This window comes from Colias croceus, chromosome 5, assembly GCF_905220415.1.
Source record: "Colias croceus chromosome 5, ilColCroc2.1".
NCBI classification, from domain to species: domain Eukaryota; kingdom Metazoa; phylum Arthropoda; class Insecta; order Lepidoptera; family Pieridae; genus Colias; species Colias croceus.
Genome location: NC_059541.1, coordinates 9,858,190 through 9,877,186, shown reverse-complemented (window position 1 = coordinate 9,877,186; position 18,997 = coordinate 9,858,190). Strand labels below are relative to the sequence as shown.

The 18,997-nt window shown below is 36.8% G+C and overlaps 1 protein-coding gene across 1 annotated transcript; it reads left to right on the top strand.

Moving 5' to 3' along the window:
* The first annotated feature begins 1,623 nt into the window (after window positions 1-1,623).
* Window positions 1,624-3,081, top strand: LOC123691928. Its single transcript, XM_045636518.1, has one exon. The coding sequence runs from the start codon at window positions 1,624-1,626 to the stop codon at window positions 3,058-3,060; it is 1,437 nt and encodes a 478-aa protein (XP_045492474.1). The 3' UTR covers window positions 3,061-3,081.
* The last annotated feature ends 15,916 nt before the right edge of the window (window positions 3,082-18,997 follow it).

Genomic DNA, 18,997 nt, shown 5'->3' with positions numbered 1-18,997 from the left:
GAAACGTCGGGAAAATAATATTATGAATAAATCGCGTTTAAACTCCGTTAAAAAGTCTTTAATTTCTAAATGTTTACTTGCGTAAAATCAAACACTAGCAAATTTTATGGTTTTGCCAACGCATTCAATTCAAGTGTTTTAATAATTATTGAAGTTACTTGAATTGATTTAACGTAACTGGATTGAGAACAAGACTATAAAATATGCTTAGCCGATGTACACAACGAAATATTTATTAACTAGCTTCCGCCCGCGACTCCGTCCGCGTGGATGTCGGTCTTCGCGTGGATGGTTTATTTCTCCATTTTGAGTAACGCGGACAATGACATATTATTATAAAAAAAATATATCACATATTTGGGTTTTTATAGGTTGAATTGACCCTTCTACAGATTTATTACATATGTATATAGATTCAATTTTACCAATAAATTCTGTTTTATTGATTGAGAGCCAAATATCTAAACTGAGTTCCGTTCACGCAGTGCTCGCAAGCGGTCGCGTAATTAATTATTTTAAAATTGTTCATAAGTTCATGTACGCAAATATAACCTTTATGTTGGTGATAACTGTGAATAAAGTGGCGTGAAACTTTATAAGCGAGAAGTTCTCCGCGGCCCATACTCACTACTGCGGAACAAGGACAGCTGCAATAATTGCTGTCTCACCCGACTGCCGCTTCAATTGAATTCGAAGGCGATAAAATATAACACTGACCAGTGTTGTAATCAAAGGATTACAAACATACTTTTACGCAAATCAGATCTGACACCTCGCCCGTAATTGGATCGGACGAGAAGTAGACGCTGCCGCAACGCTGCGCCAGGGATCTGAAGAAGGGAAAAATTGCAAGACCAGTAGCCCCAATCGGAGCCACTGTTAAAAGACTTTACTTTTGTGTAGTTGCTAGGCCAGCTAGTTTTTATTATTAATAGCTTCATCGCCTTATTCTGGGAGCATAGGAACATCCGCTATTTATCACCACACAAACTATTTATATTATCTTATTTATATATTGTGTTATCTATATAGGTGTGTATATTATAGTTATATATATATGTGTACATATAGTAATATTTTATTATCTAGAATACACTGACTATATAAATATATTTTACATATTGTATTACACAATATATTATTTTAATAGGTTAAGACAGGGTTTCCCCTATTGGGACAACTGTTAGGTTAGGCTAGGTTAGTATTTATACCGTTGACAAATATTATTATTTTAATATTAATATTATTTTATACAGCTGTCTCTCTATTGGAGCAACTGTCTAGATTAGGTTGTTTTGACAAATAATAATTATATTATTATTTTATACGGTTGTCTCCCTATTGGAGCAACTGTCTAGATTAGGTCGTTTTGACAAATAATTATTATATTATTATTTTATACAGCTGTCTCCCTATTGGAGAAACTGTTTAGATTAGGTTGTTTTGACAAATAATTATTATATTATTATTTTATACAGCTGTCTCCCTATTGGAGCAACTGTCTAGATTAGGTCGTTTTGACAAATAATTATTATATTATTATTTTATACAGCTGTCTCCCTATTGGAGAAACTGTTTAGATAAGGTTGTTTTGACTAATAATTATTATATTATAAATTAACAATGTTCCACACACCCCAAAAACGTACGAGTGACACCTTGACAATTGACGTGAGCAGGGCTCCAACAAAAGCTGAGGCATCCGTAGTTCGGAAAAGCATTGATAAACTGGAGGCTCTGAACACTATTGTGTCGCCCCCCACCCGGGAGCCTCCAGTTCTTAAAAAGAAAGTAGTCGTAAGTAAGAGACAAGTCGAAGACAAGGAGGGAAGCCCACCTGCAACGGCATCCATTTTTTTGATTGAAGGTAAAGCCTGTCTATTAAAAGCGAAAAGTCACATAAGGGACTCCCGAAATCTCAAAGTGGAAAGAAAAGAGGGAGTCATCGCAGCGCTAGACAGACTCTACCAGATAATTAAAGAACAAGATATAGAGCTCACCAGTGCGAGAGCTGGGAGCGGCGGAGGGCAGGGGAGGGACCCTTTACATCCCCCCCAGCCGTCCCACGCAAATTCGAAGATACTTGACCAAGCACTGGTGGAAGAAAATTACAAATTACATGAAAGCATGAAAGAGAGTATGAAAGGAATGACGAAAAAGATGGAAGAGATGAGCGGAATTATGAAAGAGAGTGAGGTGAGAATGGAAAGGCTGAGCTCGTTGTTGGAGAACAACATAACTGTCGCCAAAAGGACAAGTTACGCGGCCGTTGCTTCGAGAGGAGTCGCTGAGGGACTCCCCGGAACAAGGGCTTTGCATTCGGTTGTGGTGTCCTCCAAGGATGATCAGGAAACGGGAGAAGAAGTATTGGAGAAGATTAGGAAGACTGTGGATGCAAAAGATGGATGGGTAAAAGTGGAAAGAGTAAGGAAGGTGAAGAACAGAAAGGTAGTTGTCGGCTGTGTGAGCGAAGAAGAAAGAGATAAGGTGAAAGAGAGACTGGGAAAGAATGAGGGACTAGTTGTGGAAGAAGTTAAAAACAAGAGCCCCCTTCTGGTTTTCAGGGATGTGATGAAGTGTGACACTGGCGACTTCATCACTGCGCTAAATAATCAGAACGCAGGCATCCTTGAGGGCTTGAAGGGGGAAGAGCGAAAGGTTGAAGTAGCGTATGTGATGAAAGCTAGGAACCCCCTCCAAAACCACGTGGTAGTAAGAGCGAACCCACAGGTATGGAGGAGATGGATGAACGAAGGACACGCCCACATAGGGTTGGGCAGAGTGAGAGTAATGGACCATAGTCCACTGGTGCAGTGCTCCCGCTGCCTTGGGTATGGGCATACTAAGAGGATGTGTAGGGAAGAAAAGGAACGATGCAGCCACTGCGCCGGTCCTCATATGAGGACTGAATGCGACAAGTGGTTGCGGGGAGAAGCGCCTCAGTGCATTAACTGCACTAAAGCCAAGAAAGGTAGCGCTGAGCACAGCGCCTTTGATCGTGAATGTTTTGAACGAAAGAAGTGGGACGCTCTAGCCAGGTCAGCGGTGGCGTATTGCTAAGGTTGTCCAAGGTGAGTACTTCCAGTACCAAATATTGCAGGCCAACCTCCAGCGGAGCCAAATCGCCACCAAAGAGCTTTTGCTCGAGGCCACCAAGCGTAAGGCTTGCGCAGCGTTACTACAAGAGCCCTACGTAGGTGGGGCTCGGAGTATGAGGACATACAATGGAGTGAGGATCTTTCAGAGCGATGGGGAAGGGGGTGGTGTAGTTAAGGCGTCTGTTGTGGTACTCGACGACTCACTGGACGTCGAGCTACATGCACGCCTTAGCAACAACAATATTGTTGTGGCCACCCTCAGAACCAAAGCCTGGGAGATGATTGTAGTGTCCTTATACTTCGAACCCGACAAGCCAATAGGGCCCTACCTGGACCATCTTATGCGGATAGGAAGGGAGTTGGGTACCAATAAGATGGTCTTGGGAGGTGACGTGAACGCAAAGAGCCCGTGGTGGGGTGGAGACAAGGAAGACCAGCGAGGTAGGGATGTGTCTGCTGTACTGGAAGCAATGGGTATGCACATACTCAACACCGGGGACATCCCAACATTCGACACCGTCAGAGGGGGGAAAAGATTCTCCAGTTACGTGGATGTGACAGCGTGCTCCGACGATCTGTTGAACCGAGTGGGCAACTGGAGAGTAGAGGAGGGTCTCACGAGCTCGGACCACAACGGCATATCATTCGGCATCAGACAACAGAAATCCACAGGCACAAACATAGTACGAACTACACGCATATTTAACACACGCAAGGCAAACTGGACTCAGTTTCATGAGAAACTGACTCAGCTGATGTCGGACAGACAATTGACTGCACACGACATAGACACAATACACAGCACACAACAAATAGACGAAGCAATAGACAGTTACACACAAGCAATCACACAGACATGCAGAGACACTATGCCGACCAAAAAACACACACAAAAATTCAATTTGTCGTGGTGGAATGATGAGCTCGCGCAGATGAAAAAGGAAGTTGCCACGAGGAGACGCAGGATCCGAAACGCAGCACCTGTTCGCAGAAACCGCGTTGTTGGATTGTATCTTGAACAAAAGGAGAAGTATGAAAAGACTGTGAAAGATGCGCAATGTGAGAGCTGGAAGGAGTTTTGCCGGAAACAGGATAGAGAGGGGGTCTGGGAGGGCATCTACAGGGTGCTGAACAGAGCCGGTAGGAGAGAGGAGGATCTGCCCCTTACGAAGGGCGGTGAAACCCTCGACGCCCGAAACTCTGCAGAACTGTTGGCGGAGACTTTCTACCCCGTGGACTTGGAGAGTGGTGAAAGTGAGGAACATCGTCTGACGCGCCGGCGGGCGGAGTCCTTGGACATCGAACCGCCGATGGGTCCGGACGATCCCCCTTTCATCATGGAGGAGTTGAAGGGAGCCGTTAGGTCCTTCAATCCCAAGAAGGCCCCCGGGGCGGACGGTCTCACGGCCGACATCTGCCAGCACGCTGTAGATTGTAACCCGGAGTGGTTCCTTGCGCTGTTGAACAGGTGCCTCACTGTCGCCTACTTCCCCAAACAGTGGAAGTGGGCGACTGTGGTGGTCCTGAGAAAGCCGGGCAGGGAATCATACCGGGTACCGAAAGCCTATCGACCGATCGGTCTCTTACCTGTTCTCGGCAAAATCTTCGAAAAGATGTTGGTCGCCCGACTCAGGTTCTACCTGCTGCCCAAAATAAGCCCCCACCAGTATGGTTTCATGCCACAGAGGAGTACTGAGGACGCCCTCTATAGACTAGTGAACCACATCAGAAATAAGAGGGAGGAGAAGAAGATTTCTGTTGTGGTTTCGCTGGACATAGAGGGAGCTTTCGACAGCGCCTGGTGGCCAGCCATAAAGGTGCGGTTGGCCGAAGTTGGGTGTCCGGTGAACATGAGGCGGGTGATCAGCAGCTACCTGAGTGAAAGGGGAGTGAATGTAAGGTATGCAGGTGTGGAAGTGAGTAGGGAGACCAATAAGGGGTGCGTACAGGGATCCATAGGTGGACCGCTCCTGTGGGACCTCTTGTTGGATCCCCTGCTATGGATGTTAGAGGAGATGGAAGTGTTCTGTCAGGCGTTTGCCGATGACATTGTGTTAGTGTTTGATGGAGATACGGCTTTAGAAATAGAGATCAAGGCAAATCGCACACTGAGAAAAATTGACGAATGGGGTGTCAGAAACAAACTGAAATTCGCGCCACACAAGACATGTGCCCTGCTCTCGACACGAAAACTAAAATTTGACAAGCCACGACTTACAATGGGGAGTGTGGACATCCAATATTTCGATAATATTAAGATACTGGGCCTTATTATTGATGGCGGCCTGACATTCAACGACCATGTCGGGAGCGTTTGCAAGAAGGCAATCGCCCGCTATAAGCTGTTAGCGAGAGCAGCGAGAGTAGGTTGGGGGCTTAACCCCCAGGTAGTTAAGACTATATATATCGCAGTTATAGAACCAACTATATTGTATGCATCAGCAGCGTGGGCACCCACAGCGGAAAGGATGGGGGTACGAAAGAGGCTTAACACCGTTCAACGGGGTTTTGCCCAGAAGATCTGCAGAGCATATCGAACTGTCTCTCTGAACTCTGCGATGCTGTTGGCTGGGATACTCCCACTTGATCTCAGAATACTCGAATCTTCGAGGCTTTATGAGATCAAGAGGGGTGTGTCGCACCCGGCGGTGTTGAGGGACAGGGAGGTGGAACGAATGGCTCTTGCGATTGAGGATCCACATCCGGCAGAGCAGGTAGAGCTGGGGTTTGGCTTAGTAGATGAGGATACCTATGCCGACGTGGTTGACAGCCACGTCCATAGGATCTATACGGATGGCAGCAAAATTGAGGGTCGAGTCGGAGCCGCCCTTTCCGTATGGAAAGGTGAGTCCGAGACAAAGGCCATCAAGCTTGCGTTGCCACCGTATTGTACCGTTTATCAGGCTGAGCTCCTAGCGCTCAAAAGAGCAGTAGATATAGCCTGCAAGAGCGGAGCGACAAAGGTTGGTGTCCTCAGCGACTCCAGATCGGCGCTCCAGGCGGTCACCCTGAGTTCCCCTCATCCTCTGGCCGTGCAAACGCGGGCGGCCCTCCGAAAAGCTGCATTGCAGAGGCGGAAGGTCTCCCTGTTTTGGATTAAGGCGCACGCAGGGCTGAAGGGGAACGAACGGGCAGACGAGTTAGCCAAGGGGGCCGCTCTGGGGTTGAGGAGGAAACCGGATTACGATCTGTGTCCTGTTTCATTCGTCAAGCGTATCTTGAGACAAGATACGATCAGCGAATGGGATAGGAGATACGACGTAGGAGGAACGGCCGGAGTCACGAAGCTCTTTTTCCCAAGCGCTGCTGCTGCATACAAGGTAGTCGGGAAATTAGACATCACACACCACACCACACAAGTACTGACTGGTCATGGTGGATTCGCCTTCTATTTGAACAGATTCAAGCTGAAGGAGAATCCGTCATGTCTATGTCAGCCCGGAGTAGAGGAGACGGTTCCTCACCTGTTACTCGAGTGCCCAATTTTTGCAAGCAATAGATATGCTATTGAGCAAAAATTGGGCATGGCGATGACGGGTGAGAATCTGCCTTCCGCCCTGGGGGACAAGTGTAGGGATGCGTTCTTGCAATATTGTAAGCATATTGTAGTCGTAGTTAACCAAAGAAATAAGTAGTGTGTGATATTAGTTTAACTGTGATATAGGATTAAGTTGAGTGTTTTTGTGCCGTGTTTTTATTGAATTTGTACTAAATAATTTTGTCTTTATTTTATATTTATTTTATTTTATTTTATTTATTCATCTTAGGGAAACAACAAATATTGTAATTTAATTTAAGCTCTTCTATATTATATTATGTGAGTAACCAGTATGTTAATATTTCTAAAAATTGAAAAAAAAAAAAAAAAAAAAAAAAAAAAAAAAAAAAGGCAAGAAAAGTCTCTGGACTATAATCCAGAGGTGGCGCGAACACCCTGTGATGACGGGTGCCAATAAAAAAAAAAAAAAAAAAAAAAAAAAAAACATAAACTTTCCCTAACCAATGAGATGTCACTTTAAATACATCTGTCGTCTTGAAATGTAAAAATTAATATTGTATCAACTTTGATATTCTGAAAATAGTAATTTTCTTCTCATTAGTGCAGATTTAATTAATAGTCCATGAAATTAAGCCTTCGAAAGTCTACATTGAATTCCTTGAAATGGTATAAAGCTTTCAGTGCATCAAAGTGAGAATTTCCAACATCAAACGACACGTTATATTTGTGCAATTATTAATATAATAATATATTATATTTTTAAGTTATATTAATTTTAATTACCAACTTTATTAAAATATATTATACATTAAATTACTAAAATGTTATGACTGACTGACTATAGTGAACTATCAACGCACAGTCCAAACCACTGAACGGATCGGACTAAAATTGGCATGCAGGTAGATGTTAGTAAGTAGGATTTACCAAGAAAGGATTTTGATTAATCATTCATCCCCTAATTTGTAACCCCCAAGGGTACAAAATAGGGGATGAATGATGAAATGGGATGGGATGAAAGTTTGTACCATGAAAATTATTCTTTTCGACGCAGGCGAAGCTGCGGGTAACAGCTAGTATATTGTAAATGATATTTTATTTCCTAGCTTTTTTACTAAATTATTAAGGAAGATTATGCTCTACTTTTTATATTTATCCACCCTCATCCAACATTTTATGTCTCTTCTTAGTTAGAGTGAATAAAAATTCTTCTTTTTTTTCTGTTTTCAACCCACTGGTTCCTTTAGCTACGTAGTAATAGAAGAAGGTGTATTAGATTAGTTTTTTGTGCATATTTTAGTTAAATACATAATTTTCATTTACAAAACTGTAACAAATACATAATTTACCTAATTTATCAAGATATTTCTTGATAAACCAACCAAGCCTTATACTACTAATACTTTTAAAAATATGGTTCGTGATTTTTATCTTTCTCAATGCCCCTAGTATGTTTATTAGATATATTTATATAGGTATTTTTTTTTCTTTTCTCTTAAGTATGTATGTATATATTTGTGAACATAATATGTATATTATTTATCTCATTCTTGTGGCTTGTATATTATGCTGTTATTATTTTATTTATTTTTATTTCCTATTTATTTTATTTTTGTATGTATATATTTATTTGTGCTCTGCCCTATTCCTATCCTTTACTTAATTTCTCTCTGTACAACCGGTTGTCTGGAAGAAATCGCTATTTAGCGATAAGACCGCCGTTTGTTGTAATGTATCCTAGGCTAAGTCTCATTTTGTAATTTATCTTGAGCAATAAAGCATAAATAAATAAATAAATAAAATAAAACCCGAAATTAAACCACTACTGTAACTAAGTCTCGATTTGTACAAGTTAAATATACTAAATTAAAGCAATTATACCCCTCAGTAATTAAATAAGCTCGCACGACTTCACACGAAGTACGGCAAAGGGTAAGAATTTAACATCAAAGGAAAATTTTTAATCAACTTCGTATACGTCTTGTGCCTTATCCCAGTATCTTATTTCAATTTTGTTCCTTTGAGTTCTTATATATAGATTATAATAATGTGTAGAAATAGGTTTAGCGAATCGTGTATAACTAGAGTTATGCGTTAATGTTGTTAAAACAATGTTTAACGTAATTTAAGAGTGGAAAATATACTATTTATATTTGTCTTCTATGATAGAATAGCACGTAATATTTCTTATAGTATCAGCTTACTCCTTCGGATAGGTAGAAAATTATTGTCATGAAGAGATTTAGGGAATTTCAGACCTAATTTATATAAATCACGGCTTAAAATAGTTAACACAAAACATTTTTGCAATGCAAATACGCACTGTAACTAATACTCAAAAATGTTCATATCCAAGTGTTTACAAATAGTGTAGCTATTAAAATATATGAAACCCGTTATAAAACGTAGTAGTGGGAATGACGAGATATGCAATACATGCTATTCTGTGAGGATTGGAGAGGAGCTATAAATTTAACGGCATAGACGGGTTTTATTGTTAGCAACAGCGCAAATCTGCGAAATTGGACGCGTCTATACCATTTCAAAGCTGGGATACTATATTACTATACCATGGCAAAGGATTTTATCTGTGAATAATCTTACATTGTAGGTATGCAGAGGGAATGTGAATACACTAAATAGGTATTAATGATCTGAAATCATTGCTTTAGCATGTTTTATCGAAGATAAAAATATTTATCGTGTTTTATAGAAAGGTAAGTAATTTTTTTCTAGTACAAAGTAATTAATTGATTTCGATGGTAATTACTTTATTTGTATACTAGCTGTGCTCCGCGGTTTTACCCGCAGTGCTTCGCTCCTGTTCGTCTTAGCGAGATAGCCTTCCTTCCTCGATAAATGTACCACCGAAAGAATTTTTCAAATCGGACCAGTAGTTCCTGAGATTAGCGCGTTCAAACACACGAACTCTTCAGCTTTATAATATTAGTAGGTATAGATTTAGTTAATTCTTGGTAAAAAATAAAAATGTTTGCATAATTCAATGCAAATGTTTTTTATACTACGTTAAAGATTAAGTACTACGATACATTTTAAAATATAATTTTGAGAAGACCTTATAATATTAAAGAGTATAAGACTTAAACATACCTTAAATATAGGAGTTGTGGGTGTTATTTGATTTATTCGGTCAATAAGTGTCGTGCTAAGCTACGCTTGTGGGTTGGGTCGGTAAGAAACGTGGCCTAAGGTTAAGCTTTTATAATTAAACAAACTCTGTGTAAACTGTACTTAAATTTAAGTAAAATTAAATGTAATAAATTAAAAATTAATGTATTAAATTAAATTTAATTAATTATGTATTAATTTAAGTAATTTAATTTAATTATAAACAGTTTTATCAAGCAAATTTTATTTATTCTAAAGTGCAAGAGCTTCAGATATTTCCTTGAATTTGCAATGCGTTGTAATTTCCTGACTACTAAAAATTGCTTCATTTTCATTTACGTTTAAAATCAGTAAAATATACAAAAAAATTGAAAAGGATTTTGCGTATCTGAAATTACTTACTAATATTCGATACACAGAATATCATACAAAACTACATTATAGAAAAAACGTCTACAATTCTTTCCCTTTACGAGATATCTACGCTAGACTATAGAGTCTCATTAGAAGAGTGGGCCTATTTGTTTCTCTTTCTGCTGAATTAATCTTCTAACTTAAACCGCAATCCCGGGGGAGGCCCGCAAAAACAATGTTCGTAGCGTTTATTAAACAAGCAACGGTGATTGACGTGTTTTAATAAAACCCAAAAACTGTCTAGCATTAAGTTGTTGTTGTTTACGATCGACAAACGATGCGGTTTGATGTTATTAGGCGGGTACACACAGAGCGAATAAACTCGGCGAAATGGAGCAACGAAGCAGCTTGGTCAGTGTGAACTTAGCTTGGCTGAGGAAAATTACGTATGACGTGTAGACGGTTTCACATAGAGCGAACATCCACGGAAAGCTACGCGAATTGCTACGCGAAGCAATTCGGTCAGTGTAGACGTGGCTCGTCCGGGGAAAGGAACACGCGCTTTCTCGCTCTGTGTGGACCAGCCTTATGCCAATCTGAAAACTTTTACAAACTTATGTAGATTGCGTTGGTGAGCGAAATTTTTGGCACGGCCATGCTCCGCTTTATTTCGTCTTAAATTTACGAAATGCCCATTTGTCACGGGAAAGAACTTTAAATTACCTTTGCTGAATCAGATGTTCGTTTATTAGCTGCATGCATTTTAAAGTTACTAATTTATACCTGTAGGTGGGAAAATATATATAGAATATACTTTACGTTGCAGTTAATTTGTTTGTATAAACATCTTGGAAATATTATAAGATGTAATGCTTTAATTTACTACTGGTATAATATTATAATTTCTTATGCTAATAACACGGAAAGCCCTGCATAATTTCACGAAAAGTGCAGTACCAATAAATTTATATAATAACATCATCGACAGGAACATACTATAATATAGAGTTAATGTTAATAAATTTCTCATGATAATATATTTCAGTCATCAATTGTCTTCATCGATATGAAGTGATCAATCATCTGGGCCTAGCCAGGCTATGACTTACATTTGATAGACGGTCCGAAATTTGATCGAAGATCGCAATTCACACTGAGTTTTTTTATTAGTTTCCACTAGGACCAGACGCTTTATATTCTAGCAGACGCTTTATTTTTTAAGGTAAATCTATAATTGTCTGTTTGTTTGCTTGAACGCGCTAATTTCAGGAACTACTCGTCCAATTCGAAACATTTGACTGTTAGATAGTCCAATTATCGAGGAAGACTTTAGACTATAAATTCATCATGTTCAGACCAATAGGAGCAGAGCGGGTAAAACCGAGCACAGCTAGAAAATAATATTAATAACTAGCGGTCCGCCCCAGCTTCGCCCGTGGTACATATTCACGTTTTCTCTACATAAGAACCATCCTCGTACTTCAAGGAATATTATAAAAAAAGAATTATCGAAATCGGTACAGCCGTTCTCAAGTTATGCGCTTACCAACACATTTTGGGATTCATTTTTATATTATAGATATCCATTCAATCTTTTTGCCGGCTTAGCAAATATGTGATGACGCAATAACCGATTTACGTCATAAAAATAAAGCTAGAACATTCACATCCAATTCGAAAGCAAATTGAAACAGAAAGGTAGCAATTAATGCAATCATGAGCGCTTATTTGAAATGGAAAAGTGAATCTAATTGGTTTTGCATTGCGTGCAAAGTTGGGATCATTATCACCCCTGTTGATGATTGCGGCTCGTTAAGATACAATGGTGATGGTAGGAAATATATTATAGTGATTTCCGTGACGAAGATTAATGTTAATGTTTTCGGTTTTAATATACTTTATTTTAACGAAAAAATACAGTTCCATTTATATTTTTAGGAAGGGTTTTTACAAATTTTACTGTATATAATAATATCTAAACAGAGTGATAAACTAACATTTATATTACGCTTAAAATAATTTAATTTGTTCTTAAGTATATTCAACACTCACATTTACATAGATGATAATGCTATCCCAGTGTTAAGTCAGACACACTAAATCTACAATCAAATAGACCAGATTTTATCCGCATAATCCTCTCGGTGACATTTCGGATCCTAAATTAAAGAGCCATTTGTTTTTAATGAACAAAAGGCAGTCGCAGACAGAAAGGTGATATTAAATTGTGTAAAATGACTCGTCAATTTTGAGGTACGTATTATTTAAAATGTCGATGTTATTACCGGTGTCATTAACATTCGATTGGATTCCTGTACTCTCGATAATGACGGGAATTAATTAAAAATGCTCGCTACGAGCACCCTCAAGGAAATATTGAGCAAATATTTAATAAACGTCCGAGGTAAAGTTTAAAGGTTAAAGTTTGCTGTTGGTTGAACACTTAATGTATTTATGGGGAAGGTATGATTTAAGATCTCATTAGGGAGGTGCTGAATAATATTTTGACGACTTCTAGAATTCTGTTGAAATTGTTTTGCTGTAATATTTATAGATTATTATATTTATTTATTTACGCTTTCTGTACTGCCGATTCAATTTGTAATATTGATGTTGGTGAATTTTTAGGCATATTGAAAGTGCTGTGAACCACGAATGAACACACAAGACAGATTGGGATAAAATTTTACACACGAGTACTTCATGACCTAAATTAATAAAATTCTATAAAAATGGCGAATAAAACAGGTGAGTCTCTCATCTAGACCATAATAACATGAGGGTCACAGGTTTTGTTTTTATATTAGGTAGGTATTTTTATTTCACCAAAGTGTTTTTAAGTTCGAAGATTCCAAGTTATCTTTTAAGTATTTATATTATATTGATGGAAATAAAGAAATATAAGAAGTAGTAGTGAATGCACTACTATAGGTATGTTTTCGAGTACCTATTTCTATAGCTCATGTGTTATTTTTATGTATGACCATAAAGTAGTATATAGTCACTGTATTATATATTTAGTAAGCCCGGTATTTTTGATCCAATTACAATACGTTACAAACATACTTACATACAAATCTTTCCTCTGCATAATATAATTATTAATTTGAAAATTACAGATAGTTTCAATTTATCGTAGTAAGTGTAATGTTAATTTATAAAATCATTGCAAAAACGCACAAATACATTTTTTTTATCAATTTCGGCAGTTTTACGTTTGGCACGAACGTTCTCTCAATTTATTATATCAAAAGTGTTTTCCTAAGCATTTCTTTTGTCATAAAAGGACAAAGGTTGAGAAATGTTTTCAAGACAGGTCGTGGAACTTCAAACGGCGGTTTGTAATATTTATTTCATCAATTGAAGTATACGCGGCGTAATGCAAACAGAATCGAAAATAAAATTTGCGGAATAACTTCTTTAGTTGTAATTATTTTATGTTACAGTGATTATTTTTCCGACCCAAATATCGACCAATAGAATTGCACCATTCGACGTCACGTGGTACAACCTGCATGGTATTATACTGATAATTTTCTCGTCGTTGACGTCAAACTGACAGGTTGAATTCAATTGTGAAATTATATTGGCCGATATTTGGGACGGAAAAAATATAATCTCCCGAATACCACACGAGCTTCAAAATTATCTGGCATTTCCCTCAAGGTTCCCTGCAAACAAATAAAGTCGTCAAGTTTTTCAGGAAAAATCACGAGCGCGAAGCGCGAGTGATTTTTTAACCTTGACTAAAAACTTGACTCCTTCATTTGTTTGCAACGAACCTATCGGAAAATACCCGATAATTTTGAAGCTCTTGTGGTATTATATGTGAGTATTTTTTTTAGATTAAGTTACGTTGCTATACGTATTTTGTTCCATGCTCTAATGAGATGGTTTTATGTTTTATTATAGAGTAAAAAATAAACAAAATAATAAAGTCTTTATTTTATGTGTTATATAAAAATAAAGATATATAGGTACGAGACTATATTTTTTTAATAATTGATAAGCCATTAAAATGGTTCACTGAGAGTTGGGTAGATTCACCTCTCAGCAATAACGCGTTTATCACTAAACAAAACGGTCAGAAATTATTTGATACCAAACTAGACGTAGGCAGTTTATTCTTACTAATGAAAATCTAGAACTTTCGGTAATATTTCGCCTTAAAAAGTTCATAAAAAGTTCTAAATATTATCAATCAATCAGTCTATACGCTTTAATAATACTTCTAAGAACTTAATCTCTACTTTTATGCTTTAGGATTACGCGTCATCAAAGCAAATCGTTTTCATTACATTATAATAGACCTACTTATCTCCAGAACAAAGTCTATATTCTAGAAATGACAAAATCTAAATGTAAATGTTATCTGTAGTTACCCAACGTCGCCAAGACATCTGATTAGTCCAACTCTAACACAATTACAGTTAAGAAGCTTGCAACTGGAAAATGTCCAAAGATAACAGTCTAATCCAAGTTTCAATTAGGTTCCGTTCAACCTATCGTATGTCTGACCACATATAAAGTTAATTAGATGATTTTATTTTGAAAATTTTGTTCTTTGTGCATGTAGGCTTATTGGCTCTATATGATAATGTCGGTTAAATTTTTAACGTTTGAACTAACAGCTTGCTACCTATTTCAATATCTAAAATCTATTCAAAAGAGCGTGTGTCGAAACGCACACGTGTCAGAAGTGAAACTTCTTTGGTAAGATTCAAAGTATTGCCATGACGTGACCTCAAAATTTTACTCTCAACGTGCCTAAAGAAGTTCCACTTCAAAAAAGGAATTGACGAAAGAGGAAGAAGTAATATATACTCATCTCGATAACAGCTGAAACAATTTGTTCATGACAGATAAAGTTATTGAAGAAAAAAATATTATATTGACTCTTAATAAGCGAGATAACTTAAATAAGATATAAAATAATTGTAACAAATTGTATAAAAATTCAAAATTCAAAAATGTCTTATACAAAATCGAACAATTTTGCTAACGAAATATTCCACATGCATTTGCATTAATGAATCCTACAAAATGTTCAAAAACACATATCTAATGCCTTTACAATGCATCGCGAAACCTATGGGCGTATGTCATGATGTGACGTGACGGTTTTCTCTGTCAGAAAGAAAAACGCTTTTATTCAACCCTTTGTTTTCCCCAAGGTTTGATGGTGGACAACAAAAGCCTTGATTACTGGGTATATAATAAATTGAGGAAATGTATTGCGTATGTCAGAATAATATGGCAGGATGGGAAAAGATTTGCTCTTTTGTTTGTTGTAAATTCTATTATGTGTAGAAAATAGAAATTAAAGACGGATAACCGGTTTTAACAGCAATTTATTCATTATACTTTTAACATCCGTTAAAATGTATTATTTCTAAATACATATTAGGTACCTTCATATTACTGATTACAGGTACCCCGTAAAATAAGACACAAGAGTACTGAAATATTCATTGTAGATAAAAGACAAATAATCGATTATATATTTGTACCTGGAATTTAATTATATAACAGTCATATTCTATACCTATTGGAGTATATTTACCTATGATATTTGTAGGTAAATAATATGAATGTTGCCATAGCAACAGTTTTTTCTAGTCCAATGATTTCGTACAAGTCCAGAGGCTGTTTCTTGGCTCAAGCTTTTGTTCAAGACAATGTTTTTATTTCTATACCTTAGAAGCTATATTTATAAAAAAAATCCGAGAAATATCTACAGCGCTTGATTTCTGATCAAATTGTTGTACATATTAGTTAGTTAATTTTACTTATTTTATTTTTACTAATGTGCATCGGTACAAATAAATTTATTTTCTTTCTTTCTTTCTTTCTTTCATTATACAACTAGCTATGCCCCGCGGATTTACCCGCAGTGCTCCGCTCCTGTTGGTCTTAGTGTGATTGTATAGCCCATTATAGCCGTCCTCGATAAAATTGGGCTATCTAACACTGAAATAACTTTTCAAATCGGACCAGTAGTTCCTGCGATTAGCATGTTTAAACAAACAAACTTTTCAGCTTTCTAACATTAAGTATAGATAAATATGATATTGGAACTAAACTATACATAAATTAATCATGATCAACTATGATCATTAGTTATTTTCTGTGACGTTTGTTATTAATCTAATTTCAAAATTCACTACTGCATATAGGTAATTCGAATAGTTAAAAACATTAAATATATATCAAACATAAAACTATTTGTAACCAGAGTTTAAATACCCCGTGGCCCATTTCACTAACAACGAAGAAAAGGTCAAAAGTCAATCTTAATTTCACAATTATCACCTTTCACACAAAGGGATCAGGCGCTCCTTTAAGAGTACTGGAGTAATCTTCACCCATCTTGGCTGCTTGCTTTGATGTCGACTCGCATGGCTCGATCTATTATAGCTAGATCAGATGTTAAGGATAGTTGTACTGAAAGGAAATGTTAAGGAGATGCATAGTTTAAAGGTTCGTAATGGTGGACGGGTTGTGTGGAAAAGTTTGGAATAATTAGAGATATAGATTAATGTAATATAGGGAAACCCGCCTTCTGATTATTTTTTAGACAAAGTATTTTTCTATAATAAACGAAAATTATCCATCAAATCTTAGATTTAAAATATAATAACATAACAAAACGAAAGAGGTCACTCAATACATACTTTAATAAAACCCATTACCGACCATTGCCCTAGCTTTGTTCACGAAACCGTACAAGACTCAAAACTATTCCCGCCCAATATCGAAGCTCCAAAGTCAACAATAGAAAATCTCTTAAAACGATTACAAAGAAACATACGGAAGCACTCAGACCGTATGGCCATCAGATAAGCGGCTATCTCTGGACAGGAACACGCAATACAATCCACCATAAAGGCGAATAGAAGAGAGTTCACGGTTTAAACCGGCTACAGTTTTAAACCTCGACTTTACAATGTATTGAACGATGGCTTCGAGTCGTGCCAAATCGTGTGGTAATAAAATTATTATACCGGGCTATGTGTTTATAGTAGGTACAATAATTATACAATGAGTTTTGCGTTTTAAAACTTTATGTATTGACAGAGCGACATTTTTATTGCACTTAAAAAAGAACCTATAATTTTTAAATTTAATAAGAATAAAAGAAAACTAGTTTCTGTCGTCATATTATACAGGGTGTCCCAAAAAGTAGTGATGAACGGAAGATTCGGATAGCCATCTAGGTCCTTAACCTCCCAGCTTCCGTTCATCACTACTTTTTGGGACACCCTGTATAACAATCCAGTTTCTAATATAAATCGGAAATCCGTACGTTAACATGAACTACAATGAGTTTATTAGTTGAGATGCTTCTAGAAAGTTCCACGTCCAGCAAAGCAAAGTCCAAACATCCAGGTATCTATTACTAACTCTTTCACGTACCATTATTTACGTAACCTTGAGAGTTATTTCAGTTGTATATACGTGAGCTGTATCCATTAGAGATAGAGAAGGGACTCTAACGTTGATCCTTCAGGATTATCCATATAAGCTCCTTTACCCCTACTAGGAAATGTTAAGCGTATTCTAAGAAAGCTTCGAGAGTTTATTAATTAAATTCACCGTGTTATCCTTAATTTGAGTAAATATTGTCATTGGAGAACAACATTGTAGGGCGGTTTTTCTTGTGTTAATTTGACAAAATTCGGCTTAGTTGTTAAGTTTTAATAGAAATATAAGTTCTTTTTGTAACTGAAAGTATAAATTTATTTATTAACCAACTATCATTAGGTTTTAACATTAATAATATTAATGAGGCCATCATGTAGTTCAGAAATTGACAGATTTATCATGCTCGCTATACAGTCTGTGATCACTATGTGCTAATTATTAATGTCATAATAAAAAGTTGATATATTTTTCGTTAAAATGTTTTGTCTTTTGTCTAATATATGCTTCATATTACTTTAACGAGAAAAACATAAAAAACGGTTCTATAGTGAATAACGCATAAAACCCTTTACCCGGTTGTAAATGTTAAAAATATATAATGACGTTTCAAAGTGCTTCTAGAAGAAGTCTACTTGAATAAATAAATGTTTGAGTTTGAGCTTTACCAAACCCTGAAATATATGGTAAGGGTGCTCCAGTTTTTTAAGTCCATTCTTTTTATTGTCGTCGATCTAGAGTAATTAGTTCGCTTTAATTGTAGGGATTTGTGACGAGTTTATCGTTCTGGATCACGGACGATTGCCAATATCTTTTAAAAATAGGCATGTGAGTTTTTGAACGACTTGCTTGGGTTTGATTTTTATTCTTGCCTGCATGGAATGTATAGATACAGTAGAACGGTTTAAGGTTTGCTGTGTATGTGTGTGTTTTGTTGGAATTTATTTTTTTTTGTTTGGAAATAGATAAAGATTACTTTCATTACATATTATATACATCAAAGATCTTTGCCGTCTAATTAACATATTGTGAGGTAGTTTAAAATTTAAACTTTTAAATACATTCTGTTTTAAAAGTTGGCAATCTTTCTTGAAGTAAATTTTGTAGTATAGCAGTTTTCATGTTTTTATTATATTGCATTTTACTATGTTACAATATAAATTTTTGATTAAGCTCATAAAACATACTCCAGACTGAATCATCCCTACAACCTAAAGGTTAACTATACTACAACCTAAAGCGGTATTGAAACAAGCTATTTTTATTCGAAAATATTCATTTTGTATTTTACTATTCATTCACTATTCATCAAAGTTATTTATTCTTGTCTGTCCCCAGGTGGTTTTGTTAAAGCGCAATCGAAAAGAGATATACGTACTACTTAAATTACATTTAATAAATTCCATCACAAATTTCAGTCCATCCAAAATATTCGTGCTAAAAGCATTGAGATATACATATGGAGACGACACCGCCTACATCACTTATGTTCCGC